At 43.2% G+C, this 9,366-nt stretch overlaps 1 protein-coding gene across 2 annotated transcripts; it reads right to left on the bottom strand.

The window, feature by feature from the left end:
• Positions 1-1,929: 1,929 nt before the first annotated feature.
• On the bottom strand, positions 1,930-9,005 carry LOC124115169. 2 transcript variants are annotated; one of them, XM_046476057.2, is made up of 3 exons: positions 8,909-9,005; positions 5,067-7,350; positions 1,930-2,142 (listed from the first exon to the last, which is right to left on the bottom strand). In XM_046476057.2, the coding sequence occupies exon 2, from the start codon at positions 7,345-7,347 to the stop codon at positions 5,074-5,076; it is 2,274 nt and encodes a 757-aa protein (XP_046332013.2). In that variant the 5' UTR covers positions 7,348-7,350; positions 8,909-9,005; the 3' UTR covers positions 1,930-2,142; positions 5,067-5,073. The 2 variants fall into 2 exon arrangements, with proteins under 2 accessions (XP_046332013.2, XP_046332012.2); XM_046476056.2 differs by having other exon boundaries at positions 5,070-7,350.
• Between the last annotated feature and the right edge of the window lie 361 nt (positions 9,006-9,366).

Here is a 9,366-nt window from a genome sequence, read left to right as displayed (position 1 = left end):
TATAATATAATATAATATAATATAATATAATAAATCTGTTACAAATATTCTTTTAAGTCATCTTTCACCAATATTATAAAGGAACACGTGGCATAAAACTTAGACGCGTGTGTTGGGAGTAGGGTTGGAGGGTATCTTTGAGACCCACATAATCACACTGATTTATAGTTACGCTTAGTTTTAGACTTTACATACCGATGATCGGATAATGGCTTTTACAATGGATCCACATAGAACCACCCGATAATCTCCTACTGAAGCATCAGTTTCGCATCACGGTTACCATGGTTACAAGTGGTTGGTAATTAGCACTGACAGATGTAAGAATGGACATTGCAAGGGGCAAGTTGAAGCCAGCTAGGCAATTAGCCCCGACATAGGTCAAAGCAATAAGTCCATTCTAACACCTAATTCTAATTACCCACACACCCCACCCCACCACCACCACCAGTTGCCCAATGTCTATTACCAATAAGTGTTGGCTTCCATTGTCTATTGCTAATAACTTAAGTGTTAAAGTGTTCCTCATAATAAAGAAGTTAACATCCATATATTCTCTTCCTTATGTGAATCACTTCTAAATGACTTTCAAAGACATGTTGTACATATGCCTAAACTAACTGACATATCTCTTGTGTAGTTTTGATCAGATCACCGTTAAACATATGTAAATGAGAAAATTCATCCCTTCGCTTCTTTCACTACACGTACAATTAAGATTTCAGTACAACATATATGCGCAACCCACCTTTTTATTTCGAAAAAAATCTTTATTTCTGTATAGATCTTAGTTGTGCACCCCCCATTTTCAAAAAAGCTGTATCCGCCTCTGGTTCGTATATGTGGCGGTCTTAAATTGACAATATCTAATATTCCAAAGTTTTTAAATGTACGCATATTGTCATATTTAGTTTAATCGGGATTATATATATTGATCAAAGTATTCCAATGGAAGGCCTGAAGCGTATTGTGATTGGATAATGTCGTTTCGAGTCAAGGCGGACATCGATGGGGGGACGAACCTTCCTCCCGGAAAGATGTGACTGGTGACTTCTAGAATATTCATTTTCACTTATGTCAATAGTTGTGTAAAACGGAAAATGGACATGAGACACAATCCCGTAAAACGACGTGTATTATGTATCCCAACTATTCCCAAGAACCGGTTTCGGTTCTTAATAATGTGCAAATCCATTTCCGGTGTCCCTCGCAGTGATAATACTGGAATATTGACAATCTCATTAAAATCATATCTTAGTTCACGCTAACGCTAAACAAAGATCTGAGAACATCCATGGTGCTGATAGACACATACACTGAATCAGACCGAATCGGGATTCGAACCCACTATAATAGGTTTCTGGTGCACGTAAGGGAGATAATTCTGCACAGCGAATTGCGGCGTGGGTCACGGAGAAATCACCGTGAATGCAATCACGTGACTGTATCTGATGAACGCTGCGAATTGAATCCATCCCTGTCACATATAACTGATGGCTGTAAACAATACATATTTATCAATTTATTAATACATGGTTTATTTTGTATATGCATACACCATCCACTGTAGGATTCCCAGTAAATAGATACTTTTGTTTCAGCCCCTTCAACTTGAAGACCTACTGTAGTCGGAGTGCGGGTGGCCCAGTCGTCTAGGGTGCCGCAATTCGCTGTGCAGAGTTGCGTCCCTTGGGCGCAGCAGAAACCTATGACGAGTTCGCCCGGATGTTCGCCCGGATGTTCAAAACGGCATTAAACCAAACCCATTCACTCTGCTGCGTTTGCCATCACTCGCTATATTCTGTATCCCTGATTTAAAAACAATAGGCCTATAATATATTTCACTTCATCTGGGAACAAAAATGAAATGGTCTGTGTTTTGCCTGAACCTACCTTTAGTATAGACAATTACATGAAACAACACATTTAGACATGCACACTGGATTTTATTCAAGTACTTTTACATCAATATTCATAAACAATAAAGTGTTGAATCAAGGACGCTATATTTCGTTGAAGAAAGATGATAAAACAGAGGTGACTAAACGGCGACAGCATGATTTAACTTTTCAGAATCAGGTACAACGTAAGATTATTTGATAGAAACTGTGGCAGGATCCAATGTCGCCGACCAAGGTTGATCTGAAATAGACAATAGAAGGTCAACAAAGTGCAATTCGAAGACCTCTGAAAACATATCGAGTAATCAGTAATTCGAGACAAATATAACACACCGATGTCGATATGCCACCAGTGTCGATGTAACATCACAGTGTCGATTGATGTAACATCACAGAGTCGATACAACACACCAGTGTCGATATAACACCAGTGTCGATATAACACCAGTGTCGATGTAACACCAGTGTCAATATAACACCACAGTGTAATCATAACATCACAGTGTCGATTGATGTAACATCACAGTGTCGATATAACACAACAGTGTTGATATAACACCAGTGTCGATATACCACCAGTGTCGATATAACACAACAGTGTTGATATACCACCAGTGTCGATATACCACCAGTGTCGATGTAACATCACAGTGTCGATTGATGTAACATCACAGTGTTGATATAACACAACAGTGTTGATATACCACCAGGGTCGATATACCACCAGTGTCGATGTAACATCACAGTGTCGATTGATGTAACATCACAGTGTCGATATAACACAACAGTGTTGATATACCACCAGTGTCGATATACCACCAGTGTCGATGTAACATCACAGTGTCGATTGATGTAACATCACAGTGTCGATATAACACAACAGTGTTGATATACCACCAGTGTCGATATACCACCAGTGTCGATATAACACAACAGTGTTGATATACCACCAGTGTCGATATACCACCAGTGTCGATGTAACATCACAGTGTCGATTGATGTAACATCACAGTGTCGATATAACACAACAGTGTTGATATACCACCAGTGTCGATATACCACCAGTGTCGATATAACACAACAGTGTTGATATACCACCAGTGTCGATATACCACCAGTGCCGATGTAACACCAGTGTCGAAGTCACATCACAGTGTCGATGTAACACCAGTGTCGATTGATGTAACATCACAGTGTTGATATAACACAACAGTGTTGATATACCACCAGTGTCGATATAACACCAGTGTCGATGTAACATCACAGTGTCGATTGATGTAACATCACAGAGTCGATATAACACAACAGTGTTGATATACCACCAGTGTCGATATACCACCAGTGTCGATGTAACATCACAGTGTCGATATACCACCAGTGTCGATATAACACCAGTGCCGATGTAACACCAGTGTCGAAGTCACATCACAGTGTCGATGTAACACCAGTGTCGATATAACACCACAGTGTCGATGTAACACCAGTGTCGATATAACACCACAGTGTTGATGTAACACCAGTGTCGATATAACACCACAGTGTCGATGTAACACCAGTGTCGATATAACACCACCGTGACGATGTAACACCAGTGTCGATATAACACCACAGTGTCGATGTAACACCAGTGTCGATATAACACCACCGTGCCGATGTAACACCAGTGTCGATATAAAACCACAGTGTCGATGTAACACCAGTGTCGATATAACACCACAGTGTCGATGTAACACCAGTGTCGATATAACACCACAGTGTCGATGTAACACCAGTGTCGATATAACACCACAGTGTCGATGTAACACCAGTGTCGATATAACACCACAGTGTCGATGTAACACCAGTGTCGATATAACACCACAGTGTCGATGTAACACCAGTGTCGATATAACACCACTGTGTCGATGTAACACCAGCGTCGATATAACACCACAGTGTAATTATAACATCACAGTGTTGGTGTAAAACCAGTGTCGATATAACACCACGGTGTCGACCGATCTCATTCCAATCAGTACTTCTCTCTCTGCGGGGGCATTGGACGACCCCAGGAGGCCGCACCAGGTCAACCCCGTGTGAACTTTGACCGCCCAGTAATAACGAAGGATGCATAAGTTCTTGAGCCAATCAGACGTCAGCTTTCTAAAACTATTCGGCTTAACTTCTGTTCCATCTGGATTCGGAAATTTTGATCTAACAAACGAAAACAACACAACACAGATATTCCTTTAGTGGTGCTTCATTTCGGGAGCAGGTGCCATGGCGCCCAGAGACGAGAAGCTGTGTAAACATCATAAACAACTATAATCGTTTAGCCTTTTGTATTTCTCATCGCGAACTGTCCAGTTATCTTCGTTTTCGAGATACAGCAATCAGCTATACTGCTCTGAATCAATGGGGGCAGGTCGGGTAGCCTAGTGGTTAAAGCGTTCGCTTTCCATAGCCCGGGATGAAAGTCGCCTGGGTTGAAACTAGTACCGTAAAGCTCAAGAAAGATGAAGAAGTTGCTGATTGGTTAATGTCAGCCTTTTGCTTTTGTCATTTGATCGGTCGGTCAAAGTTCGCGTAAGGTCGTTCTGACGTGACCTGTTATGGGATGTACACAGATTTTGTTTACCGGCAGCGAGAACTAAGATCTGATTTTAATGAGATTGGAATCAAACTTGGCGATTCAGTTGTAACAACTTAAACAATATAACGAGATGCCCCCCTGTATTTGTAACACAGCACAGAAATAAACGTTGATGGTAATGTTAACAGCAAACAGAGATGCCAACAGCCACACGAAACCATGACGCAGCAGAGAACACGAACTAAATGTTGACGTCACGTACAGAAGCGCCTCAACTGTTCCATCTACATAGTAAACTTTAAATTTGGGTGGCAATCATTTGTCCTTTGAGCCGTTACCTTATATAAAGTAACATACATGCTTTTTGTTACTAGAACGCGGACAGTATTTATATATTTATTGGTTTGGTAAAGTTAATTACTCTTGAATGGAATACTTGTGATGTAATGAGAAAAACACACTTTTTGTGGCAAGGAAATTTAATTTTTTCACGATTTTTTAGGGAGAATCATGTTTTTCGATAACATCCCAACCCCCCTGTTATCAAATCGCCGGTCCCTAAGAGGTCTGAGCAAATACGACGTGAGGCTTACCACCTTTTTATCTTCTCTTTTTAAGTCCACGGAAACCAATAGTGTGCGCTGGGGCTCGGGGGGTTTTGTGGCTGCCCACAATGCCGCGCCCAGGAATTCCAGATCCGATGCCAGTCTCCTCTGGTTCAGCAGCGAATCCCATGTGGTTCAGGGCTGCCGTGCCATGGTGTCTGTTGCCGATGGTCGGGAGGAAAGGCATAGAGGGGTTGATATTGGCCTCGTCACCAGTGTCTTCCACGGGGAATTCTGATGCAGCTCCGTTCCCGGCTTCATCCTCGCTGCCATCCACGTCCTCATCATTCTGTGGGTGCTGGTTGGCCACGTGGTGCTCCCGGTGACCTCTAGTCTCAAGTTCGAGAAGGTAGGCCACGATTCCTCTGAGAACAGTTGTGAGTTTGGCTTCATCGTTCTCTGCCACATACCTGTCAATGATTTCATCTGCAAGCCTCTTCACTGCATCGGGTTCTGCATTCGCATTATGCGGGGACCCCTTGAATTTGCCTTCGAAATGGACATTTGGTTCGGTGTCGCTCTCTCTTGACTCAAACAATACCAGCATGTTAGCAAGGTCAGCAAGAGCTGTGGTCTGTTTGTGTGACCCAAGAGTCTGAACCAGTTCCAGGGCAGGTTCTCTGACGGACTCCAGAGTGACATCGTCATCTTCATCTGCATCGTCAAGTTCAGGTACAGGGTGCTCTCTCTGGTGGCCATGGTGACCAGTAAATGATTCAAGGATCTTGGCAAGGATTTTCAACTCATGATCTGTTTCAGATTTGTCTTTGTGGTTTTCGAGTTCTCCAAATATTTTGTTTACAAGAGCTGTGACAGATTCAACGGTTGCCAATGTACCATCACCATGATGACGATGACGCTCGTGCTTGGTATGGAGAGGGTCTATTGAGAAATGGTGCTCAAACCTCTTCAGCAAATGGGCCATCTCCGCCAGTGCTGTCTGCATTCCCTCCTCGCCTTGCCGAGCAAGGAGTTTGTCGATCATGTCAAGAGCATATCCTCGGGCGAATTCAAGAGTAGCGTCTTCAGGAATACTGCTTTCGGAATTGCCTTGTATCTTGCCAAACTCTGTATATTCAAAGCCGTGAAGATAATGAAGTATGACATGCAATACCCTTTCAACGTGTGTTTCATTGGCCACTTCTAATTTGTCAAAGACCATATTGATATGGGCTTTGATCGCTTCAGAAGGAATGATGGCAATTCCGCCATTTTTGATAGCTACTTCCGCGTCGATGTTGTCCAAGAAAACAATAAACGCTTCGATCTGCTGAGGATCCATCTTATGAAGAAGGGTGTCGACGTGAGACTTAACAGATTCTGGAGTCCATTCAAAACCATCGTCATTGATAAACGATTCGCTGCTCTCTTGCTGGGCCGTGCCCTCGGTGAGGAGATGCTGCTTCTGGTTGCCATGGTGGCGATGTGCAGGTGCTGGAGTAGATACGATGTGTCCGGGTTGCTGCACTTGCTGGGGATGTGGAGGAGCAGGAGTAGATGTGATGTGTTCGAAGTCCTTAGTGTGTTCGGGACGGTGCCCTAGATGGTGTTCCTGTGTTTGGCGGATGGCTTGATGTTCGTGGTGACGGTGGCTACGTTGAGGTTGATGCACCTCAGCTTCACCGTCCATGTGGTGCCTTAGTCCACCATGTGTAGTTGTCCAACTATGTCCCACTGTCTGTGCATGATGGCTTCCTCCGTGGTGCGCGACAGTGTCGTGTTGACGGTGATGCTTATTCTGAGCTTCGAGGTGATGCTGATGAGACATGACTTCGCATTTTCCCATCTGCTCAGCAATCTTTTTAAGATGTGATTCCATGTCGTCTCCTCCAAACCGATTTTTAAGATCCCTCCTTATGTCATCCTCGGCAATCCCTTCCAGGCTCCCAGATTCATGAAGTTTCTTCAACAGGAATTCTAGAACGGCTTCAGTCCAACTTTTAGCGTCGTCATTGGCTGCGTCGGCATGTTTGATGGCGTCTACCAAGAATTCTCGCACGACCCGTTGAAGATCCCAGGCTACCCCAGAACTGTCTGGGGCTCCTGTGGTAGTCGGGAAAGATGACGTTTCACGCTTAGCTCGGCCATCAGGAATTATCGACGGCCCGTCTCGCCTGGCTCGGTGGTGAGGCGCTTCCTGTGTCGCGTCTAGCTTGGCTCGGTCAGCATGGCGCAGTTGTTTAACGGCTCGGAGTGACTGGGTTCCGTCTGGCATAGACAATAGACACGCCAACGTCAGTGTTAACGTCAGTGACACGAGACCTCTCATTGTCTGAAACAAACAGGGGGTGATTATCTAAAAAAAATAATCCTATTCTGGCTTTGAGGTGTGTGTGTGTGTGTGTGTGTGTGTGTGTGCGTGCGTGCGTGCGTGCGTGCGTGCGTGCGTGCGTGCGTGTGTGTGTGTGTGTGCGTGTGTTTCACAGTTACATGTGCACAGACAAATATAGAAAAAATATCAAATTTTGGTTTGGTTTGTTGTTTAACGCCGCACTCAGCAATATTCCAGCTATATGACGGCGGTCTGTAAATAATCGAGTCTGGACCAGACAATCCAGTGACTTATATCATGAGCATCGATCCGCGTAATTGGGATCGATGACATGCATCAACCAAGTCAGCAAGCCTGACCACCCGATCCCGTTAGTCGCCTTTTACGACAAGCATAGTCACCTTTAACGGCAAGCATGGGTTGCTGAAGACTTTTCTACCCCGGAATCTTCACGGTCAAAAAATATCAAAACTTCATATTTCATATTTTTTAAAAGAAATTTCGGGGACAATATATTTTTTGACTATTGAATCTCAGGCAGCCCCAGAATATCAAATGGTAGGTATATTTCTATGTCTATATGATTGGTTAATCTGGAAAAGATCCGGTAGCATAAGGTCCTTTTGTGGAAATTTTTAATTATTAGTATGCGAAGAATAACAACAGTCACTGGCTAACAACAAACCTTTTTTTCTTTCTTACAGTTTTTACCTCTGACAAAATCAAATACACAAATGGGACTAAACATAGTGAAATGGGCAGATTTACAGAACTTGTCGTGTCTTATTCACATCTTTGTGAAAGATCGGTTTGAGTCGAAGATTTGCCCTCTTAACGCAGCTTTTTGGACACATGTTGTCCTACCTTCTATTGTCATTTAGTCCCAGAAATAAAGTTTTCTTGTTGTAAAATATATATCTAAAAATGGAGTCCAGAACAATTATTAATTTCAGGAATTGTATCGAGATATTTTTTCAGCTAGAGATCAGATTTTTTTTATTTATGATCCCGAATTTTGTCTTTAGAGAAGCACCTTGCAACAATGAAAATTTTGTGGCAGGCAATTTCATTTTTCTCAACAGTCTGAAGTATAATTATTTTTATCAAGAATTTTCGGGGACAACTTCATTTTGTTCGATAAAATCCCAGGTTAGAAATCACGGGTTAGAATACCCGATTCACTCCGACTATGACCCTTGGCTTGCCAGCACGGCACCCATGCTCCATGGCTTCACACAGTTGCACATATCCAGCTCTCCTCTCACACTGAGCTCACACGGCGGGGTATACGTGAAGCACTATTTAAAGTTGCGTTTTACTAAATTCACTTACAAATACCAAACACATTGTCATGGCAATTGTGTGGAAACAAATTATAAAAATAGATTCGCTGTCGAAAATCTGTATTCTACCACAACCCTCCCAGCTCCAGCCGCACCAACCCTAACCCCACCCCCAACCCCACCATCCTGAAACTTAATACCCCGAGACTTTTGTTTGTCATTTTCTAATCAAACATTCAAATGAAGTGTGCTTTCAGTATTGAATAAAGACTTACCACAGGATTTCGATTCAATCCAAAAATACAGAACTGTTACTTGCGCCTGTCCTCGAGGTTATGTGTGCTGGAATGGCTGTTTACTGGATCTTGAAGCTGATTTTGAAGTCGGTGCCACATGTAACTATCAAAACGAGGCTCGTACCCACGATTTCAGGCTTAAATTACCATTGGCGTCATGCTACAAGTATATCGATTTGGTACATCTAGAAATCGATCTGATCTATGACAGTCATTCCGATGAGCCTATGATAATATCGCTATGGACACCGGGAGTAAACACGAAAAGTGGGATTCGGGTTTCCTTTACTCATTTCATTTCTTTTTCTTGTGTGCGTGCGGTTGAATGTGTTTGTGCACGTGTGCGTGCGTCTGTGCGTGCGTGCGTGCGTGTGCGTGCGAGGTGATGATTGAGCTGATTACGCGAGGATCAGGCTGGAACAACGTGTGACCTGGCT

This window comes from Haliotis rufescens, unplaced genomic scaffold, assembly GCF_023055435.1.
Source record: "Haliotis rufescens isolate VD_foot unplaced genomic scaffold, xgHalRufe1.0.p SCAF_13, whole genome shotgun sequence".
Lineage (NCBI taxonomy): Eukaryota > Metazoa > Mollusca > Gastropoda > Lepetellida > Haliotidae > Haliotis > Haliotis rufescens.
Note: the sequence above shows the minus strand (reverse complement) of the source record. Positions and strands in the feature narration are given on the sequence as shown.